Source organism: Crinia signifera, chromosome 2, assembly GCF_055691185.1.
Source record: "Crinia signifera chromosome 2, ASM5569118v1, whole genome shotgun sequence".
Classification (NCBI taxonomy): domain Eukaryota; kingdom Metazoa; phylum Chordata; class Amphibia; order Anura; family Myobatrachidae; genus Crinia; species Crinia signifera.
The window spans coordinates 241,259,341-241,282,443 of record NC_139218.1 but is presented as its reverse complement, the minus strand read 5'-3'; the positions used below and the strand labels follow the sequence as shown (position 1 = coordinate 241,282,443).

The 23,103-nt window shown below is 41.5% G+C and overlaps 1 protein-coding gene across 6 annotated transcripts in view; it reads left to right on the top strand.

Annotated features, from left to right (window-relative positions):
• The window catches only part of LOC146060654 (uncharacterized), a 483,494-nt gene that overhangs the window by 373,355 nt on the left and 87,036 nt on the right, over positions 1-23,103 (top strand). For 3 of the 6 annotated variants that reach the window (XM_083174095.1, XM_083174091.1, XM_083174094.1), the window contains 6 exons: positions 1,679-1,818; positions 3,798-3,873; positions 11,133-11,342; positions 13,354-13,475; positions 18,996-19,176; positions 21,771-21,862. In XM_083174095.1, coding sequence (XP_083030221.1) covers positions 1,679-1,818; positions 3,798-3,873; positions 11,133-11,342; positions 13,354-13,475; positions 18,996-19,176; positions 21,771-21,862 — 821 coding nt within the window. The remainder of the gene's footprint in view (positions 1-1,678; positions 1,819-3,797; positions 3,874-11,132; positions 11,343-13,353; positions 13,476-18,995; positions 19,177-21,770; positions 21,863-23,103) is intronic. The other 3 variants (XM_083174093.1, XM_083174092.1, XM_083174090.1) reach the window with 3 other exon arrangements.

The following is a 23,103-nucleotide window of genomic DNA, read 5'->3' as shown; positions in this document are numbered from 1 at the left end:
GATTGAATACCCCCCTTGGTCACTGTGATGACAACTTCTGCCAGTTGCAGCATGGAGAAAGACAGAAATAAGTTATTATTTGATGTGTTTTATTACATTTCTGGACATATTTTTAAGAATACTGTACATAATTTGTTAAAATAAAGAACCCGGAAAAAAAAAATAACCTACATTTCTCATTTATCTGAATAGGAAAAACAAATATTAAAGCAAACTATTTTATTCTATCTAAATGCAATGTTCTTACCTAGTCACTGCAGCACAGTTTGCAATTAATAGGATAAATAAAATGACTTGTTGCAGACGGCTTCTCAAGAGTCGTGCGCAATCCATATCATAGCAACAAGCTCTGAAATGTTAAAAGTTTTTCATTTGTATTCCTTGAAGATGTGGTGTTATGGTTTTACTTGTGTATTAAATCACAGATGAAGACAGAAAAATCCACTTTTCCCGGCTGCATATTTCAACAACTGCCATTCACTTATCTGTTTAATAAGTAAATACTGCAAACTTTCCTGTGCCAAACATTGATCAACAGTCACAATGTGCTGTCACATACGAACTGCACTGATTAAATTGGGTGATACTACATTCCTGCTAAAATTGAAATTTAAAGAACCTTTGCAATGCAGATATGTGCGCCAGGCTCATAGTGTGATGGTTGACACTAGTGGGCGCAGGAGCTGAGATGGATGTGCCGCTCTGGGATTTTTCCCTCCACAGCATTATGGACTAATCTCTCCCCCTCCAGGACATAGACTGCTTACTTGAGTGGCCCAGGGGAGAAGTCTATGTCTCAGAGCAAGGGGTGGAGGAGTTAGTCTGTGGCACCCAGCGGAGAGGCTGGTGGGTTCCCAGAGTGATAATCCCATGTTGGCTCATGTGCGTGCTGAAGAGTGGAACATTGCATTGTACAGACCCAAAGCAAAATGTAGATAGTGGTCAAGCGAGGCCACTGTATCTTCTGGGTCTCCTGGTGGGGGGTACCTTATTTTAGTCACTTAAGCTGCATGTCCAGTATCTCCAGAGATGCTGTCTGCCCCCAGACGGGACTTTCTGCAGTGCTGGCTCTTAATCCGTGACAGGAGATGAGTAATGGAGAAGACTATCACACTACAGCACCTGGCACCTGCCACTGCAGAAAAGTTGGTACTTTAGTGTCACCTCTTTTGATGCCCCTGTTACATAATTCTGTATTACTCATCAAAGGGATCATACATAATAAGTAGACATAATATAAGGATCTTATAATCTAAGTCAGTGGTTCCCAAACGTGGTCATCAAAAACCCTCTACAGTACATGTTTTCCAGGTTTCCTCAGATAATCACAAGTGAAATAACCAGCTTCACCTGTGCATCTTTTTAATACCTGTCAGTGAGTAGTGAGTAGACCTGCGTAACTGCCAGGTGACCTGGAAACCATGAGCTATTGGGGCCTTGAGGACCAAGTTTAGGAACCATTGATCTAAGTGGTATGAGGAACAATCGATACATAAAGTGAACAACTACATTAGCAAATAGTGTTTGAGGCACAAATGGGGCTGAATGGTGGGATTTCAGGATAGGTGTATGTGGACGCATCTGTAACATGTTTGTTTTAATTTAAGAATTATGAATATCTGTGACAATAGATGTGCGGAACTTGAGCAATATACTTATATATGTCCCAAATTTGCAGGCAGCTGTGGATTCAATGCAACAAACTTGGAGACAATGAACTCCAGTGTCAGTGCACCATCATGGCTACCTCACGAAAGATGGGAAGAATTAATGACTTTATCAGCTATATCAGTCCGCCTGAAAGAATTGTGTGTGCAGGTACTGTATTATTAGATATATTGGTACTTATGTATTATCTGGACTCCCGTGTTAAATGCACCCCATTTTTTCATACCCCTACTATCCAACTACACATGGAGTTGATTTTATATAGTATGGCGAGCGCAGCGAGCCACCGTGCCCGAAGCGTGGTGAGCGCAGCGAGCCCCGCGAGGGGACGCGGTCTCATAAGAAAAACGGGAGTCCAGATATTACATAAGTACCGATTTATTTATTTATTTAGAGAGATTAGTAACTAGAACGTTGAATATAAGCTATGAATGTAGTGTAGGGAACAGACTCTTGTTTCGCGCCACAGATTTTTCGGTTACTATGTTAGGGCTGCCTGACTTACAAGATCCCCTGTTGGATAGGGATAAGGAGGGAGAGTATGGGTGACAATTGTAAGATGGCGTCCTTATTATGACCTCAGCAATTGGATCAATAATGCCTTGTAATCAAACTTTAAAACAAGTAAAGTAAAGTCCAAAGTTTATAAACATTTATTAAAAAGTCTCTTCTTCCACAACAATGTAGGTGAACCTTTTAATAGTCTGGAAAAGCCACCTACATTGTTGTGGAATAAGAGACTTTTTTCCAAAGCTGACCGTCATATAACCTTAATGCTCTTGTCCCATAGGCATTATTAATATACTCTCAATTGAGTTTGAGATAAGGATTATAATCATAGGTCAGCACAACTCAAAGTTCAGACAAGACAAAACAAACAAAGTATATACACATCAAATCCTATTTACATATATACAATTATATTCTCACTCTCTTTTAGTTTATTGGTGCTCTAATGGCCATTTGTAATCCACAGTGCGGTTAGCAGTCAAGCAATTATGTGTCAAAAGACAAAATTATAGCCACATGGTGACTCTGTTGCATAATTGTTGCCACAGATGTTGCAAACCTATAATTGACTAATAAATACTCAGTTTCTCTGGAGGTCTCTTGCGATTGTATAATGCACTGGACTATTTGGAATAGTGCTCTCTTTGAGCTAAGCCCTGGTTAATTTATGTCACAGCTCGGTTTGTATACCTTAAATATATTTACATATAAGCCATCTTGTTTTAAACATGATCCAATAGCATGTGTCACAATTCCAAAGAACAGTTCAAATGCCGATAACTATCACACATTCAACTCGGTAACAGCGCACTTGGACACAGTCAGGTGTAAGTCACAAAACGTTTATCACCTTGAAATTGCTGTGTGCATTATCAGCAACACTCCATACAATCAGCAGAGACACACATACATGCACATAGCACTGATGGACTTCCCCATGTGCTGCAGGGTGTAGGCAGACAGGTGGATGCAATCAGATGGATTCAATTCAAACTAACTGTATAGAAACCCTGTATCCCAATTGTGCCGGCAATGCAAATTTCAATAAACATTAGCAACAGTGTACATTGTCACTTTCTCAGTATGCAACTCTGGCCAGATGTAACAAAGAAACATGCAAATAGAAACAAACTGCAGCATCAACTTGCTACAAATATGGCCACCGCACTGTTATAGATATGGAGCAGGAGAGGAGAATAACTGAAGGTAAATAGATGCATAGATCAATAAATAAATACAAGTAGGACCGCTCCCCTGTATATGGAGCTAAGCCAATAATGATTGGCAAGGTATCGCTCCACAGGGAGGGGATCCTACGTTACCGGTCCCGTAGATTCCAAAGCGGGATCTCCTGATGCTGCAATAGCTTGTAGAAGTACGTTTGAATTCTGTCCAGGAGGCAGCTCTGACGGTTAAATTAATTCTTTATTCATAGTCAGTTTCTCCCCAACCCATCTATCTTCAATATCTAATCTTTTGCTATAACATCCTCCTTTCCCACACCTAGTGCAAGCTTCCCTCACCAACTTTCTTTCTTCTGTGTGTAAAGGATGTAAGTTCATTTGTGTCTAAAGGAAAATGCATATTTGTTCAACTGAAAATTGGTTTCATCATTGCAGGTTGCAGAACATCCTTCAGAGTGGAATAAATGGTACAAGTCAGATTATCCAGATGTTCGAAATTCAGGTAACTACAGTATGTATCTTAGTTACATGTATTCATACTGTATATAGTTAAACTAACTACAAGTACATTATTTTACTACAGAAACTATGCATTTTGGTCTTTAAGCTTCCATTTTTCATCTAATAAATCCACATTGACCATAGATCCCATTTCATTAACCATAGCACTGTTGGCTGTTAGTTGCATATTTCCTGAGGCTCTGCTGTTTCTTTGATACAGCAAATAAATCGACATCTATATATGGCAGCTAAAGGTGGTTCGCACTAGATGTGATTCCTTGATTGTGGAATGTATTTGCCCTCATTGTCACTTCCTCCCACACTCCTCAGTTTTTGTTGAAATGCTAGGAGAGAAGTGGAAGAGGCATGGGAAAATGATGCAGCAATTGGGACTTCAGAAAGAACTAATATGACTAATCAAATTGATCTTGCATGGGTCAAGAATTGTAACAAACATGAGACATTAGACTTCAGAAACATCATCTATATATACAGTATGTCTAGTGTCTGTGAGTCTCCGAAACCCTGCCATCTGCTGTCAGAGAGTGAAAGTACATTTCTTTCTCACACATGCACAAACACAGAAGGTAGCAGACTAGCTTTCGAAGCTTTTGCTTCGAGCGGGCTTACTAGTGGATCTATAATTGCTCTTTTTAGATAGAGAACTGTTGTTTAAAGTGGAACATAATCTATCCAGTGAATTTTTTAATCAATAATCCTACAGAATTCCTGATTTGGGAGTCAGGACACTCACTGATATTCTACTAGCATATAAAACAACTATGCTTAACATTCACACACACAAATTAAACAAAGACTATGCATTTTTGCATCTTTGGGGGATCTCGACAGGGTTTGTTTGGGCAGAGTGGTAATTGGGTGGATGGGGGATGTGACCTATATTATCTCCATATTGCATGCCATTATAGCATAAGTTGCTATAACAAGTATATATATATATATATATATATATATATATACACACACACACAAATGAGGTGGCTGTTGGCACTCGTAAGACTTAGCAACAATTTCAAATAAATGAATACCAACACTGTAAGTGTTGGTATTCATTTATTTGAAATTGTTGCTAAGTCTTACGAGTGCCAACAGCCACCTCATCTGTACATTTCCCTGCTTGCTGGGATTATCAGGCACCGGAGCAGTTGCATGTATTGAACGAGTGCCGGGACCCCCCCACCAGTTCTAAATATATATATATACCATTGTTTGTAAAGCAAGGGTCTCTGGTTTGATTTCCGAAGCAAGAAAGTATGCTACAGTACAGATGTAGCCCAGCTCATCCTTTTAGGGGATGGCGATTCTACCGCCATCCCCCACCAGTGGCCAGCGCACATGAGACGCTCGCGTGCCCCATGGCAATGGAGCTTGGCGGGAGTCCCCACTGCTTCCCCCACCATCGCCACCAGTCCCCCTCGCCGCCCCGACCCCCCCCAAACTGGGCAGCGTCTCCCTGAAGCGGAGACGAGCAGGGAGACGCTGCCCAGCCGCCGTGATACTGGGACGCGCGTGAGACGCACGCGCATCCCAGTCTCTAATGCCGGCGCTCTCCAGTGAAAGGGATCTGGCGAGCTCCAGCCATGGATGAGCCCGGCTCCATCTGTATGTAACTAGTGCAGGCAGCATTTCCAAGTTACATTTTTTACCTTCTTATACTGTATTTTATATTATATTTCTGCATATGCAGATTTCTACACTATAGCAATTAAGGCAAGAGAATTGTAAACAGTAACATGTTTATGATTTACAAGGGCACAGTACAGTATATTAAATAAAAATTTGGATATTGCTGTTTGCTTTAGTGCATCCTCTGTGCACATCTGCCTTGCACTAATAACACAGTGAAGGAAAGGTTATGCCCTAAGACTCTGAATTACTGTATCTCCTTCAGTCCACTTTACAGTCCTAATGGATTCATTTATCATAAGTCCCTGGAGATATTTAAGTGGCATCCTTCAGAATGGAAGTGCATAAGGGACTGGGTCAAATTGTTTCAAGGTCTCCTGCTTTTTCAGGCATAAATGAACATCAGGTTACTCAGTAACTCATTTAACTCCTCCAGCACTTGGAATCATACAATACTGCATATTAGGGACTATTTTACTTAGTATAGCATTTGTATTTAAATGTATACATAAATAATATTGACTTGGATATTCATAGGACAAATGATTGTACTTTTCTAGGAACGCACAGTGCTACAAGACTTTCCCTATAATATTCCTTGTTGTCACAGACATATATTGCAGTGGTGCTGTGTGTACTTTTTATATTATTTTGGTCATAGTAATGAATTACAGTGGTAGCACCTGGAGTACAGGGCTGAAATGTTCCATCAGTTTGATTGCATTACTTTTGGGGCTGTGGAATTATTTTTCACATACAAAGGGCAGAATAGAAAATATGTAGTTCAATTAAGGGAAAAACACAATAATCTTGGCACCTCACTTTACTTTGCTTTACATATTTGAATGTAGTTCTTATGAATGAAGAATATAGAGGTAGCTCCATGGCCAAATTTAGTGTTGACCCTGGCAATGTAACTATTGCCTCAAAAGAACAGAGTGGAGACCCCCTTCTTATATGTGTGGCCTAGTGTGCATGTCAGACCGCCAGAGAGCCTCAGCTGTGGTGTTTTTAGTGCAGAGCGGGGAATCGGGACCTTGGTGGGAGGGAGAGAGTGGGAGCATTAGAACAAAATGGAGGCCATGGAGAAGGGTACAAGGGTCCAATAGCAGCCACACCCCCAGCGGTGATCACAGTGTCTCATCAATGTGATATTGAATATTTGTTTGGGGTCCTGGTAACAAGATGGTGTGAGTCTGTTGAGTCTGTGAAGCAGTTAAGTTGTTCAGAACAGTATCTGTTACATTAAAGTAGCGACAGTATAATTGAATTGTTAATGTATTCATTTTCTTAGTAATGAGAAGAAATGATTGTATAACAGTTATAAATTGACCGCACAAATATTATTGTGTAGGTGAAGTAGCATCAATATTTTATGAAAATCAATCACAATCTATTTACTCTTCTATTGTATGGTTGAGTGTTTTGAGTCCAGTGGTGTATACCATTACCTTAGAACTAAAGTACTATTTTCTACTGTCATCGCTAAATTAACCCTTAATGGTTTTGGCAGATTTAAAAACAAATCTTTTATGTATATAAAGCAAAAAAGGAATAAATAGCAGAGCGCTGGAAAAGATGTAGTGTCCTTGCTGCCGTCTAGGGGGGATACTCAACCCCTCTTAAAAAGGGTACCAATAACAAAATAGTAGGCGGCGCTAAAGGGCACTGAAGACACACAGTCTTATAAAAAAGTACAAATTTATTTAACAATAATCACAATAAACAATTTAAAAAACTGAAAACACCGGCCGATGATTTGTGAGGTTAAGAAAACCTATTGGTGCATAAGTAACGATAGTGCATAAGTATTGGATGCAATTTTCACAACTCAGCAGAGATTATGGGGTACTAACGATATCCCATATGAAGCACATATATTATTGCCGCTGATACTCCAAGAGGCGGGGAAACGCGTCACAGGAAAAACCCTATCTGTCAATTGACACTCTGAAAGCACCTCGCTGGGAGACCCGGAAGCCGGAGCAGCGTGTTTGAGATAAGGCTGACAGCGCACATAGCCGCGAACCCTCTCCAGGCGTGGGCAAGAGAATCAACTCCCCTATGGTGGATTACAAACGGAGCATAAGTATACCTTTCTTGCATCCATTCATTTACAAAGCTTTCTAAACATCTTTAAGCTTCTATGTGGCTCTAATGACTGAGTTATAATGTTTGGCTGGAAATTAACCCTTGGCTGTGCATAAAAGAAGTATGTCTGCCTGAAACGCTATCTAAGCCTCTGATACCAGACTAAAACTGCTTCGCACAAAAGACTGCCAGTTACTAACCCCATGTCTGCTTTAACTGCTGATAAAGCTTTGCAATAATATATGTGCTTCATATGGGATATCGTTAGTACCCCATAATCTCTGCTGAGTTGTGAAAATTGCATCCAATACTTATGCACTATCGTTACTTATGCACCAATAGGTTTTCTTAACCTCACAAATCATCGGCCGGTGTTTTCAGTTTTTTAAATTGTTTATTGTGATTATTGTTAAATAAATTTGTACTTTTTTATAAGACTGTGTGTCTTCAGTGCCCTTTAGCGCCGCCTACTATTTTGTTATTGGTACTTTTATGTATATGGCAACACAAAGTTTCTGCAATACAGCATAGTTATACGCAATACAGTTTACATAAATACATGGAATAATTGTACATAATAATATAGCCAAAGGAAGGATGAAGGTAGTAGAGGATAATGTGGATCAATGCAGTGGATCAATGCACTATAGTCTTGTGGAAGCAATGATGGGTTCATGTGGGTGAGTAGTAAAACAGCACTGCACTTAATGAGCCTGTGCCCACAATTGGGCATACAGACAGTGGCCCTTATTCAGATCTGATCGCAGAACAGATTTGTTCTCAAAATGGGCAAAACCATGTGCACTGCAGGTGGGGCAGATGTAACATGTGCAGAGAGAGTTAGATTTGTGTGAGTTATTTTGTTTCTGTGCAGGGTAAATACTGGCTGCATTAATTTTACACTGCAATTTAGATTTCAGTTTCAACACAACCCACCCAAATTTAACTCTCTCTGCACATGTTACATCTGCCCCACCTGCAGTGCACATGGTTTTGCCCATTTTGAAAACACATTTGTACTGCAATCAGATCTGAATAAGGCCCAGTATCAGAGGCAGCATAGGGGAAAGGTAAAAAAAATAAAAAAAAGACAAAAAAAGCACACAGGGATAGTGCTAGGCAAAGAGAATAAGAACGGAGCAGCCAGAGGGCTTACAGTCTGTGAGAAGGAATGAGATATATTGCATAAAGAATCAAAAGTAAATCTGCTTGCTTTTAGAAAAATTAGTCTCACATAATGGGCCTTATTCAGATCTGAACTCAGTACAAATTTGTTTGGGCAGTGTAAAAATAATGCAGCCAGTATTTACCCTGCTCAGAAACAAATGCACATGGTTTTGCCCATTTTCCAAACAAATTTGTACTGAGCTCAGATCTGAATAAGGCCCAATGTGAGGACCCATTGGTCCATCCATCTCTGAAATTTGAAAATGCTAAATCCCTCTTGGGGTATCCCCCTCAAGTGATATCAGAATATACCATTGAATATGCTTAACTTAATTATGTAGATTAGTCCTCACCTCTAGGGATAATATTGTTCTATAGCTTTCCCAGCCAAAGAATTTTGCTACCCGCTGGTCTTTTTCCAAAAGACATTCAATCCAGTATATATTAAATACTACAGTAGTAAGCCCGCTAAATGCATATGCTTCGAAAGCTAGTCCTTGTGATTGCCTCTATGTTTGTGCATATGTGAGAGAGAAAGATGTAATTTCACTCACTGCCAACATGGCAGTTTTTTGGAGACACACAAACGGACAATAGACATACTGTATATATATAACATGGAATAATTTATCTTTCAAAAGTTGTCGTGTAGGAGGGGAAGCACCAATCCGTGTCTGCAGCACAGCCTTGTGTGCCACCGCACTAACGTGATTCTTTTTATAATCATTGATTTAAATCACACTTAAAGGACTGTTTTTTTAACAGCAGAAGAATTTTTTTTTAAATTTTGTGATTTGTGTGTAGTTTACTGTGCTGTGCGTGAAGCGCACAAAATGGCCACCGGTCGCAGCCTGCGCTCTGTGCAAAACAGGATATATTCACAGCTGTCGGGGTCCCAATCTGCATGGTACACAGGCAGGCAGAGGGGCTGATAACCAGAGCAATGCTGCAGGAGGAGGACTGCTGCCTCCCACCTCCCAGATAGAAAACAGGCGCCGGAGCCAGGAGGGTCACGCTGCAGGACAAGGCAGCGTAGGTTCACTGGACAGTGAGCAGTCAGATGGAGGAACAGAACTCTGCACAATAGCGCAGCCCCGAACCGGGGGGTATAGACTACAGTTGTAGTCCAGCTAGAGTGAGTAGCAACCACTTAAACAGGATATTCCAGCAGGATAGTAGTGGGAGAGCTGGTATGTGCTTCCTACACCATGCTACTCCAGGCCATGCCCCCCCCCCCCCCCTATACAATAGCACTTTAACATGTTAAGGCCTGTCATAACTATTACAAATTACTCCAATAGGATTGACCCTGTGAAAGATAATGTTGGACCATTGTATCTGTATTGTAAATGAGTACACATATGTTATAGGTATGAGTATGAGACCAGTCTCCTCTGCAGCATAAATGAGTTCAAAACTGTGACACTGCTTATACATTATCTTATTAATTGTTACTGTGTCACCGGCAAGCTGTTACATCAGTATTTATTGTTAATAACTGCAATCATTTCTCACATTTTTCAGATGTGTTAATCCAAAGGCCTTTCAGTGAATAACGATAACTACTAATTAAATTGTATCTTTTAAGCATTGGATATATATATATATATATATATATATATATATGTGTTATTGTCACTTGCCTCCCAAAGCACATTTGTTAACCTGCATTTAGTTGAACTGAATGTGAATAATGAATTGTGAACTGCAGGTGTGCAATTAGGTTGTCATTGGGTTTACCGCTCATTGGGCCTAATTCAGCATAGATCACTAGTTAAAGAAAAAGTAGTTGCCTGCGATCACAAAGCCACCGCCCAGACAGAAAGAATAAAGCCCCTTGCTAAATTGCGAATATATCGCAAATATCGATGCATTTCCAGATCCCTCTCAAAAATGAACCATCAAACTGTTTTTTCAATCTGCATCGGTCTAGATCTTCCACTAATCTGCTCCAGAATTGGTCATCGCTGATGTCAGAAACCTCGAGAGAACTCGAAAAACACGTGGGCGCACCTGCATTTTCATAAACACACTTTGAAATGCCCTTGTTTCTGCCTCTAAACCCTGGCTTCCTGACAATCATACTGCAACATCTATGTGACTGCTATGTGCATGGATATTTATTAGTTAATTGCTCCCGCATGTACACATTGCGAATGCTGCACAGTCATTTCATAATCAAAGGATTGCAATTTCTCTAATTAGCGATCCATTCTAATTTAGGCCCACTCATTGGTGAATTAATAGACAGTTAACATTGCTTTTGCAGACCATTAAGGATGTCATCCACTTGATAACAATGTGTGATAATATGGAAAAAGATATTTTATACTTACATTTATTTCACTATTTACTTGTGTGAAGCAGATGGCTTGGGAAATGAAGAAGATGAAGGTGTTGTCCATCTTCCTGCATGTGGTGATATGGGATGTCAGTTGAATGACTTCCACCGCTTACTGGTGATCCGTGCAGCGCGTCCAGACCGATTTCCGAGTGCTTTATGTCGGTGTGTGGAAAGATTGTCCAGTGACCTGGAACTCCCCAATCTCATCCCAGGCATTTATAACATTGCAGGTAAGATAGAGTAGAACATTGTAAAAATACGTCAAAACAAGGAGAAAAAAAAGACTCCTTGTTGGGGCACGTTTATTGGTAAGAGGAGAAAAGGTATTAAAAGGTAACTTTTAATAAATACATTGTTAAAATAACAACATGATAGTCCTATATGCGATCAAAGTATAAAAAAGTGTGAATCATCCTGTCCATTTGGTGGATGTAAAGTAGTTTATCTTTACCTATTTGTCAAAATTGCTCCGACAAGAAATATATACATACATATATATATATATATATATATATATATATATGTATATGTGTGTGGATGGGGCTAGCTGGTCAAAATATTTAGGTTATATTATTCGAATAATTCAAAGACTCAACCTTCCCTGTGACAATAAGTAGTCTCTACAGGACCTAATAAAGTATTAAACTGGGTTACAATTAAATAGTTGGGAGAACTAGAGCAAGATAGATATTAAGGATATGGTTTAGGTAGTCATAAGACATCTGCTTCCCCGGTATTAGCCAGCCGGCATTGAATACTGATGGCCAGAGTGTCTAACTGATGTCCTTAAACCAAGAAAGAGAAAAGAGCCCACCCAGATATGCTGTTGGTAGAGCCTTGCAGTCATCACTGATGAATAAATTGATCTGCTAGGATTCCAAAGAGAGTCCCGGCATGAAAACTCACAAGGTATTATAGTTATCTGTTAGAGATAGTGTCTGGGATAAGTGACTCATTCCAACATCTGCTTTCCCCATGTGTGCCTTTCGTCAGTGAACTCAGGGGTGAGAGTGTTTACTCTGTACTTGTTTCCTAGCATGGCGCCAGTCGGGTTGATCGCATGCCTTAACTTTAAGGGTACTTAAGGAATGCGATCGACGCGATGGACCCGATTTTCTGTCAATCACCAGTGTATTTGCCGGTAAAAGAGAAAATCGCGTTGATCGGGTCCATCGCGGCCCATTATAATGGGCCACGATGCGACCGACGCGATCAGCGAGATTTTCCCATAGAGAACAATGTTAAATTAGTTTTAAAGTTAAAATCGCGTTGATCGCTTCGGCCGCTGGCCATTATAATGGGCCGCGATGCGATCGACGCGATTTTACATAGGGAACAATGGGAAATGGGCCAATATGACCAATTTCTCATAGTATATGGTTATAAAGTATGGGTCATGCCCCTCATTGTTAACGCAACCCCACTATTGACGACAAGGGCCAAATGTAATAGGGTGAGAGTTTCAGAAAGTGAGAGATTTTGGGAGAGTTTTCCCCTTTTTTTTTAAAGGAGCAATCAATTACACTGCAAAACCAGATTCATTTTGCCATGTAATTGATTGCTGCTTTAAAAAACATGGGAAAACTCTCCCAAAATCTCTCACTTTCTGAAAGTCTCACACTATTACATTTGGCCCATAGTGTTTTTCCACAGTTCTAACCCATACAATACTTAATATTACCGTAATAATTATGTGCAGTTGGATGTCAATTCGAACTTGACAAGAAAAGATAATAAAGCTTAGTATTATGAATAACATTTAGATTGAACAGGGATTTTTTTGCCGTATTTTCCACTGTGTTTCTGTGTGGCTATGTAGATATATAGTAGCAATACTGACGTTAAACCAACTAAGTAAAATAAATCATGCTCTCCAGGTTTAATTTTTTACAGTATTTGCATAGTAAACTCAAATAATTTGTAGATACAAGATAAAGATACAAATAAAAGCTACCTTAACATAAACCATAACACTGACAGCTTCCATTAGTGATTGTAATATATGTATAACTATAAACTCCTGAATAAATAAAATCTAATCTTTTTATCTTTTTACACTGCAGAAAACTTTTTGAGAGTTCATGCTTATTGCTTATGTGTTCCCAAAGAAAAGTGTATTTTAAAAGAATAACACACAAACTACTGTGTCTTGTATATTTAGTGAACAATATATATATATATATATATATATATATATATATATATATATATATATAATGTAAATTTTCTTTTTCTTTGCAGCACTGGAGCCAGATATGTTTGGTGTTTTAGTTATAGAACCTTCTAGCAGGACCAACACTCCTTCATATCGGGATGCCATCTTAAACCATAAGGCCAAATTAACAATATGCCATGCAGCAAAGGTATTTGTTTTACATTTTGTGTTCCCCTCCTGGTTAAAGAGACCGTTTATTTCTCTAAAGTGCCATCAGATCAAATGTAGCATTTTATTAACTTATTTTATACTTACTTTTATTTATTGTCTTGCTTTCTTCATGTGGTCAATTTATTACATAACATTCTCATCTATTCTCTGATGGCATTTAACCTAACAAATATAGTTATAATAAATTCTTGATAAAAAGACTAAAGTACCAATTACCCGGTACTTTTTGTGCTAAAATAGCATCGCAACCCATGCACAACACATGCACAACAATGCTATTTTAGCACAAAAAGTACTGGGTAATTGGTACGTGTATGGGCACCTTTATCTATAGGTATATGTAACAGCCTGCAGGTTTCAGGCAGACCAAGATATTAGCGATTTAATGTGTAGATTTAAGATGGCAATATTTTCTAATTCAATCCCAAACATTATTACAGCTGTTAATCCCCATATACAATAAGCAAGATAATAAGAAATATCGCTCATTTTGACATTACTGAGTGTTATCTTTTATTACAGATGGAGCTGCTCACTGCCTGCTCTGCCCCCACTCCCTGCCCGTCTCCCTAAAGAGGAGATGGGCAGGGGAACCTACTGTCCCCACAGCCGTACTGTTGGGGATGCGCAAGCCGCTCACGACGGCTCCTTCTTGTCTAGTTTACATGCCTCCAATGACACGTGCTCCTGTGGGTTGCTAAGGACCCACTCCATCCTCTGTGCATGTACAGATGTGGGAGCGGATTGTTAACTTGTTAACGGGGGCCATAGACCCCACTCAGCCTCCCACCCACCCCATACAAGCAGTGTGTGTATGTACCCCACCTGTTCCCTGCTGCCGCCGATAACAGTGGTGGAAGGGGTTTGCCTTGTGTGTACGGCAGGAGGGTAGCTAGTACTTTGTGGGCCCCATAGCACAATCTTGAATGCCCCCCCCCCCTTATACAGATAAGTACTGGTAGGATAAAGAATACACAATTGTTGCAATGCTTAATTCATAGCCCTTGACCAAATGATTAAAATATGAAACACACAGCAGGGAGATGAACCATTACATATAAGTCTGCCCTGCCATCAGCAGGTGCGAGAGCACTGCACAGCCTAGTCACCTTCTGATGACCACATCCATTCACTGGAGAGGTCTCGGTATCTCCGGCTACTGCCAGGCTGGCGGCAGAAGGCTGACTGATACATCTAAATCCACAGTAGTAAGAGACAACTTTCAATGTGTCAGCTAAATTTACATCTAAAACACAGAAGGGGAGGATAGTGGATGAGACTGAAGGGGTGCTCACTGGTGAGACAGAAGAGGGGGGGGGGGCTTCCTTGTGAGGCTGTTGGGGGGGGGGGGGGGGGCTTCCAGATAAGGATAACTGATGGGGCTTCCAGGTGAGGCTTAGGGGGGGGGGGGGGTGCTGCTTGGTAAAATAGAATGAGTGCCTGTCTGAATAGTCTAGAGAGGGTTGTCTGTTCAGACTAAACGGGAGGCTAGCTTGAGAGAAAGAAGGGGGGTCATAATACAGAAGGGGTGCTGGTGGGAGATACAAAAAAGATCTGGCTGGAGAGACAGAAGGGGTGCTGGGGAGGGGGAAGTGAGTGTGTGTCTGTGGAGCCCTGCCTGTTTTGCCAATCCTGTGCCCCACAATTTCTCATAACATCCCTGGCCATGGGACAATTTTAGGTGTACCTTCTGATCAGCAATCCCTGTTTGATTCCTTTATAACATTCATTTTATGCAATTTAATATGAGAATGTTCCTGTATGTGATTTTAGAAAGTTGAATGATCCTATTATGCTTCTAACAATATTAGTTCTACACCATTCATTATCCCATTCTTAAAGGATGTATCCATCCTATTTGTGTACATTGCAGCAAGTAGATTAGACAGATCTGTGCTATAGAGGGCAACTTGCTGTGAAGCAGCGTGAAAGGACACTTCCTGTAAATCTTCAAAGTCTTGTACCATTTATTTTCTTCCTTTATATCCTGTGCCAGTATCTTGTCTTTCACACAATGTGCTCTTGATTGAGATAAGCACATTATGCGGGAGAACGGTGTTAATCTTGGCGCTTTCAGTCTTTGCTGAAAAAATGTGCAAAACAAATAAAAGAAAAACGTTTATACTGTACGTGATGTGATCTATCTGCAGTAGACATTTTTGACATGAAGTATAAAATCGATGATTATAAATGAGTCACAGTTTGTGGAAGTAAATAGCGTACCATGACTTGTAAAATGTTATGGAATTAATTAGAATATCCTGAGCTAAACATCATGAAGCTAATTGGAAATATTTCACAGGATTGTCCACTTCATCCATATCTATGGTGCATGGTTCAATGAAATAAATGGTCATTCAACAGTTTTATTCTTCCTGTATATTTTCTGTTGGCACTGTCCTGACAAGTTTGAAGAAAAACATTTTTTTCATAGTAATTTAAAAAAAAAATTAAATTCTACTGATAAACATTTGTCAATAGGGTAATCTTGGATACGTACAGGTGGAGCCACCAAATCAGAGAACACAAATTAGCAATTTAGAAAGTACTAATATAGGGACTCTTGGAATTCCGGTGGTCAGAACGACATTCTAATGCGCAAAATCCTGACACATGGATGGTAATTATTCTAACCCTACCCCCTAACTCTCCCTTCTTACATCCTAACCCTACCCCCCCCCCCCAACCTAACCCCCCTTAGTGTCAGATTCTAACCATCCCCTAGTGTCAGGATTATGGTTGTATCCCCTATTAAGTTATTATATAAAGCACAAGATTCCCAAATTTTGTAGAATTACTTTGTGTTCTCTGCTGTTGACGAAGCCAGGGAAGCAGTCCGGGCATTTGTCCCGGGTGATGGGGGGGGGTCAATTGCACAGGAGAGGAATGGATTCCGTAAATTAGGGAGCGCAGTCAGCACACAGGTATCATGGGAGGCGTGTGCTGCAGTGATAGGCTACACGAACCCTATCTCTGCATGACCACTCCTTATCTCGGACTATAGCCTCAGCAGGACTTGCCAGGCAAACAGCTGCTTAATGATGCCTTAGTTGTTCATTAGAGAATTCACAAATCGAGCAATTATCGAATGACTGCACATTGAATCACACATTCGTGAGGAGAATGAGGGACAGAAACGGCGTATGGATCGTAAAAGTAATCCTATCACAGTTTGACTGATAGGAAACCAGCGTTTGGGGGTGGAAACCTGACGTTCTGGATGTGAAAAAACAAAGGTGTGCCAAGGTATTTTTTTGAAGGATCTGTGTCGTCAGCGATGTCCACTTCCAGCCTTTCTCAGCCACAGATTAGTGGAAACTTTAGACACACATATATTTGCAGTTGCACAGACAGTAAAATCTTTTTTATGGACTGCGTATGGATTTGCGAGTGGATGCTGATTAGTAATTAACAGTTTTGCAAAAGGCGGTTACACTTTCTCGGAATTCACTGCCAATTCTCACATTAGTGATCAACTGTGAATAAGGCCTATTGGGCAGATGTATAAACTAGCATTAAGTGCATTTCTGCACTTAACGTTAGTTAACTGGGGGGATTACGTTTTATTACATGTATTCTCAGAGCATCTAACGTATGCTAGGGGCTGTCCCCTGCAATCCCCCCCCCCCCCAGTAATTAGCAGCCGGGGCGATGTATTAACAGCCATCTTTTCGTTAAATCGCTAGCTTCGCCAGCTCAAGACTAGTGTTGTCCTATACCCACTGCGGGGACAATGCTAGCCCTGCTGCTGGCTCTGGGCTGTGCATGAGATCTCGTGAATAAAACAGAGATTGCGCACATGCCCAGAGAGCAGGCTGGGGGGAGAGAAGGTTTTTTATTTTAAATGCGCATGCGCAGCGCTGTGGGGGCGCCGATACGGAGAGCTGTTAACGCTGGGCATAACGGCTCTCCTTAACGGTGCAGGGGGGTTAATGCATCTGGCAGCAATGGGTGACCGCTTCTCCACATTATGCAGGAGAAGCAGGACCTGTTGTTTTACAAACGTTAGGGTCAGGTTCATACATCTGCCCCATTGTGCTTTAACGCACGATAACCTCTGCTAACTGCTGTTAACATATATCAAGATAATGGGCACTAACCTGCCTGCCAGTAGAAGACAGGAGGCTAATTAGTCTCCCTCATTAAAGCCAGGGGTTACCTCTTTTCAATACCTGTGTTAAAGTGCTGAACATTAAATATCCCTATCAGTCATTATATTTCAGCTGTTTTGTTGTCGAGAGGATGACTTTGCTGACTGACAATGCTATGACTAGCCACCTGTCCTGCCTGTCTGGATCTGACTATTCCATTGTTTGCATATACAGTTGTAGTTGCGCTCATTCAGGCTGTACCTACAGTATATACCTACAGTATAAAAAAGCTGCTACATTGTAACACTTTGTGTACAGATTCAGAGACTCATTAACAAACAAATATGCAAATGTCATATCAGATTAACCAGCAGAGTCTCCCCATGTGTACTAGTCCCATTGATGTATGAGGACATATCTGTATGCTCCTTCCCTGCAGAATACTAGCTGTCATGTCCTGTCATACAGATAGCGCAGGGCTTGTCTTTGCTGGGGATGGCGGAGGACTCGCCACCCGCCATCCCCCGCCCCGCGCCATCTGTATGTCGGAAGGGGACGCGCGTGCACGAGGTGCACGCGCGTCCCGTTCCGACGGAGCTTTTGCCCGGGTCCCCGCCGGCTTCCCCGGGTCCCCGCCGGTCCACACCGCCCCCCCGCAGCCCCCCGCAGCCCTGCCCGTCTCCCTGAAGCTGGAGACGGGCAGGACTGCACCCGCCGCGCCGCCTCGCCGCCCGGCTATTGAGACGCTCGTGCGTGGGAGACGCACGAGCGTCTCATTCAGCCAGAGCGCCAGATTGCTGGCGGATCGCCAGGGACACGGTCCTGGCGCTCCGCCAGCAATAACAAGCCCTGCTCCATCTGTATATAACTGTCCATTTGTATTATTTATGTATTGATTTCTTTATTTACCGTTTTTATTATATAGTTCTGTATATTCTGTTGCACTTTACAATTGGAAACAGTGATTAAATAATATGGGTAATAACAAACCGTGGGACCTGATGTAATTTCTCAGACCTCCAGGTCTGTGAATCCCGATGGCTTGTTTGAGTTCACTTGTAGGATTTTTCTTCCAAGCTTTTTGTGAACAGCTAATCGGGTAGACTGTGGGAAACTGTGGGGGGTAGTAAATCACTATGGGGATACAGCAGAGGCTGGTCCGGTCCCTGGAAGGAGTACACACTGTAGAGTGGTTTAGGGACTGTTTGAAGTTGTTGGGGTTCAGTGAGGTATAATTTATTGGAGTATATTTGGCCTGGCTCAACTGTGACTGATTGTGTACTAATAAAAAAGATGATTATTCCAAACATTAATTTAGACTATATTTAATCATACTAATGTATGTTGGATTAACAAGAAATATTTTTTCCCCATCAATAAACAATACAATATTTTCTTGTTTTCAGGATAAAATGATACCATTGTTCATTGTAAGCATAAATAGTGACAATGAAGAAGAGGTGAAGGTATCACTAAATGACACAATGAATCAGAATGGCTGGCTCATTATAGAGAATCTTCATCTGGCATCAAATGCCATGTTAAATAATCTGCACAAGTGTCTACGATATGCTGCAAAAATGCGAGGTAAGGTCAAGTATCTAGGCCGCACTTACTGTAGCTGTCTGCCTGCCTGCCGCCTGAGTACCTCGTCTGTCTATTGTTATGATAAATGGGCACATTCTGTAGTTTAGGTTTATTAGTACTGGCATACACTGTATTATATGAATGTCTTCTCACTTTTAAGTGGTTTGGGGTGTAAGAGAGTATTACACCATTTCGCAAATAATACTCAGATATACAGTACACCTAAGCAGGCTAGTACAGTTCTGCAAATTATACCATGCCTTGCAGAAAGGGGATGTGTGTTCTAATTACGGATGTGCACTGGACACTTTTTGGGTTTTGGATCTGAAACTCCGTTTGGGTTTTGGAACTGGATTGGTTTTGCCAAAACCACCCACCCGGGTTTTTTTTGGAATAAAAATCTTCTAATCATAAAAACTGTTAAAAATGTATTTTAAATTATTATTAAGCTCATTAAGATTAATTACCAGTCATGACCAGTCTTTTCCGAACACCTCACAGCTAACAATATTGTTTTTAGTAGGGGTGAGTGGGTTCGGATTTCCGGAATCCGAATACCGCCGGACAGCATCGATCCGAGTACAGACCCAAGCACTGTTCAGGGATTCCCGCCAGGCTCAGGTCGCGACAAAATGTCATCATCCCACTGTCAGATCTAGCGATATCCGGACTTGCTATAAATCCCACGCTGTCGCCACCATCTTCACTCCAGCATTCGCAAGGGTAGTGGGTGGACGTGCTGTGGTGATCTGTCGGGGTGGCAACCTGGTGTATATAAGTTCAGTCCTGTGCTGCCTAGTGCTGCTGGTGACCTGTGCTGCTGGTGTCCTGTGCTCCCTAAAAGTCCATTGGTGGTGCTGTATAATTCCAGTTCAGTGACACTGCTGAATTAATTTAATCCATTGGTACTACTGTTAAAGTCAAGTGATACTGCCTTTAAAGTAGAGTGATACAGCTGTATAATTTCCATCCTTTGATACAGCTGTATAATTCCAGTCCAGTGATACAGCTGTACTGTATAATTCCAGTCCAGTGATACTGCTGCATAATTCCAGTCCAGCGATACTGCAGCATAATTCAAGTCCAGTGATACTGCTGTATAATTCCAGTTCAGTGGCACTGCCGATGAAGTTCATTGGTACTGCTGTTAAAGTCCTGTGATACTGTTGTTAGAGCCCAGTGATACTGTTGTATAATTCTAGTCCAGTGGTACTGCCGATAAAGTCCATTGGTACTACCATTAAGTCCAGGGATACAGCTGTATAATTCCAGTCCAGTGATACTCCAAAAAGATAATTGAGAACCAAATTTTTGGAGGATAAAATAGTGAAAGAACAACAACCACTCCTCCTAGTGCTGAAGCTGATGCCCAATGTTATGGTAGAGGGCATGTAAAATCCAAAAATAAATGTAAATTGTTTGAGGAGAAACTTAAGCTTGCCAATATGCGATTTATGACATGGAGTGGCAAGGAACAATTTAGGCCCTGGCCTATGTTCTTGACTAGTGGTTCAGCTTCACACGACGATCTAAGCCTTCCTCCTCTCTCCCCCCTGAGAAAATTTAAGAGACTTAGGCTGTCATTAAAAACACAGCAAACAACTATGCCTTCTAAAAACATGGTATCACAAATCCCCAATGAGAGTCCAAGTGTGTTGGTGGTTGCGATGCCTGACCTTCCCAGCACTGTACGGGAAGAGGTAGCTCCTTCCAGTGGCGTAACAATAGCACCGCAGCCCCCGCGGTCGCGGGGAGGCGCAGTGTAAGTGTGGGCGCCGGGTGGCTGCGGTGCTATTGTAATGCCTGCCTGCCTGCTCCCCCGCCTCCCCCATATGCACTGCAGCTTTACCTGTCAGCGCTGCGGTGGTCCCGGCTCCCGTCCTGGCTTCATTCTAAGCCTATGGAGACGGACCATTATAAAATGTCCGCCCCCATATAGCGACAGTTCTCTGAAACTGTCTGCTGTATGGGGGCAGACATTTTGTGATGGTCCGTCTCCATAGGCTCAGAATGAAGCCAGGACGGGAGCCGGGACCACCGCAGCGCTGACAGGCATCCCAGCTCCCACCCGCACCGATGACAGCCCGGCTCCCACCCGCTGCCCGCATCGCTGACAGCCGGACTCCTATGTATGTAAGTATGGCTGGTGGGCGAGCGGGCTGGTGGGTGGGTGGGCGGGCGGCCGGGGGGGGCGCAAAGAAACTTTTGGCGGGGGGGCTCAAGATTTGAAGTTACGCCACTGGCTCCTTCCACCATTTGCACGCCCTCTGCATATGCTGGAAGGATAACTCACTGTCCAGTTCCTGAATGTGAGTTTCAAGGTGTCCATGTTGAAGTACAGTGTAGTTGGCTCGCAAGTGTGAGTACACCGCACTGAATAGGATTGATCCCAAAGTCTGTCTAGCATATGCTTTTTATTTATAGTATTATTTCTGTAAGATGTACAGTATGTATGTATGTATGAATGTATATGTACACTTATATATGGTCGGAAGATGTGTAGATCCATTACACATGATTTCAGAATTTATGGCAGTAAGATTAGAATTTGATAATCTTTATCAATTGTAACATTTTCTATCTGATGTTCACAGTGTCTCAGAAAGAAGAGAGACAGTTCTGTGTGTGGTTGACTTCTGAACTTGGAACATCTATTCCTCAGGACTTCCTAGCACATCTTAAAAAGGTAAATTGTAGCAAGTTGTTGTGCTAGTTAATTGTAAAGCTTCGTTCCTGTACAATGCAGTTTCCAAACATTTTCTGGTCTATTGTGGTTATGTGTACATGTTATTGTTATGTATACAAATATGTTCCCTTATACTGCAGTCGCTCGCATGCAGAAATGTGATCACATTTCTAGGGTAGCTCCTGCCACAGCAGCCTGGCTACAAAGGCATGCACAGCACCGACAAATTCCTTTCTTTTTTAACAGTTTATTAAAAGTTTCTGTATTTTTTATTTACTTATTTTCCAACATTTGGCAAATGGAGTAGAATCCTGATGCATTGTTACTGGAAGATGGTGGAATGTAACTAGGGTTGTGTGATTTGTAAATGTTGCATTTTCAGGTTTGACAGTCTGCTGTTGTTTGGGGTGGGATGGCGGTGGTCTGTCACATCCATTTTGATTGGGAGTAACGAGGCCAGGATCTCTATCTATTAATGGAGATATCCTGACCTCTTTGTTGGATCTGTGGCGACTGCCTCTTGCCTAGCGTCATGCAGATGGCCAGTGGTGTAGCAGGTGATCTGATGCTACACAGCACAGATCAATATTGCAAGTAGGACGTCTACTTATTTCTGACGGCTCCTGCTGCATAGCAGATACTAGTGATATGGCTGCTATTTTCATGTAAGCAAGGGTGATAGCACCTCCACATCTAAATCAGGCACAATCAGAAGTGTATTTTCCACAAGGCAACCTAGGGCCCAGCAGGTTCCAGGGGCCCTAGAAATTATATTCTGGCCATCCAAAACATTCCCAGAGGAGCATTGAGTGACTACTGTGTGATGTCATGACATCGCATGGACCAGCTCACACTCCCAAAGTCCCTTTGATGTTCTTTGGATAAAAAATATTTGGACACAATGATTTCATCCACTGTATGTGGGCAGGCAGTTTACTTTAAAAGTTACACAGGTTTAAGCCTTCTTCCAAAAGGCTCAGAACCTGATTCTTTCATATATATTTATATATATATATATATATATATATATATATATACACACACACACACATATATATATATATATATATATATATATATATGTATGCAATGCTGATGTTCATGCAGCTGAACATCTATCGGTAGACTGTACACATGCCAAGGAACTCTATCGATGCCGGTTGCAGTCAGCAGCAAAAATATAGTGATATGTATAGTTTGTATTGGTCTAAATCTGCCTCTGGGCCCAATGAGCAAACGAC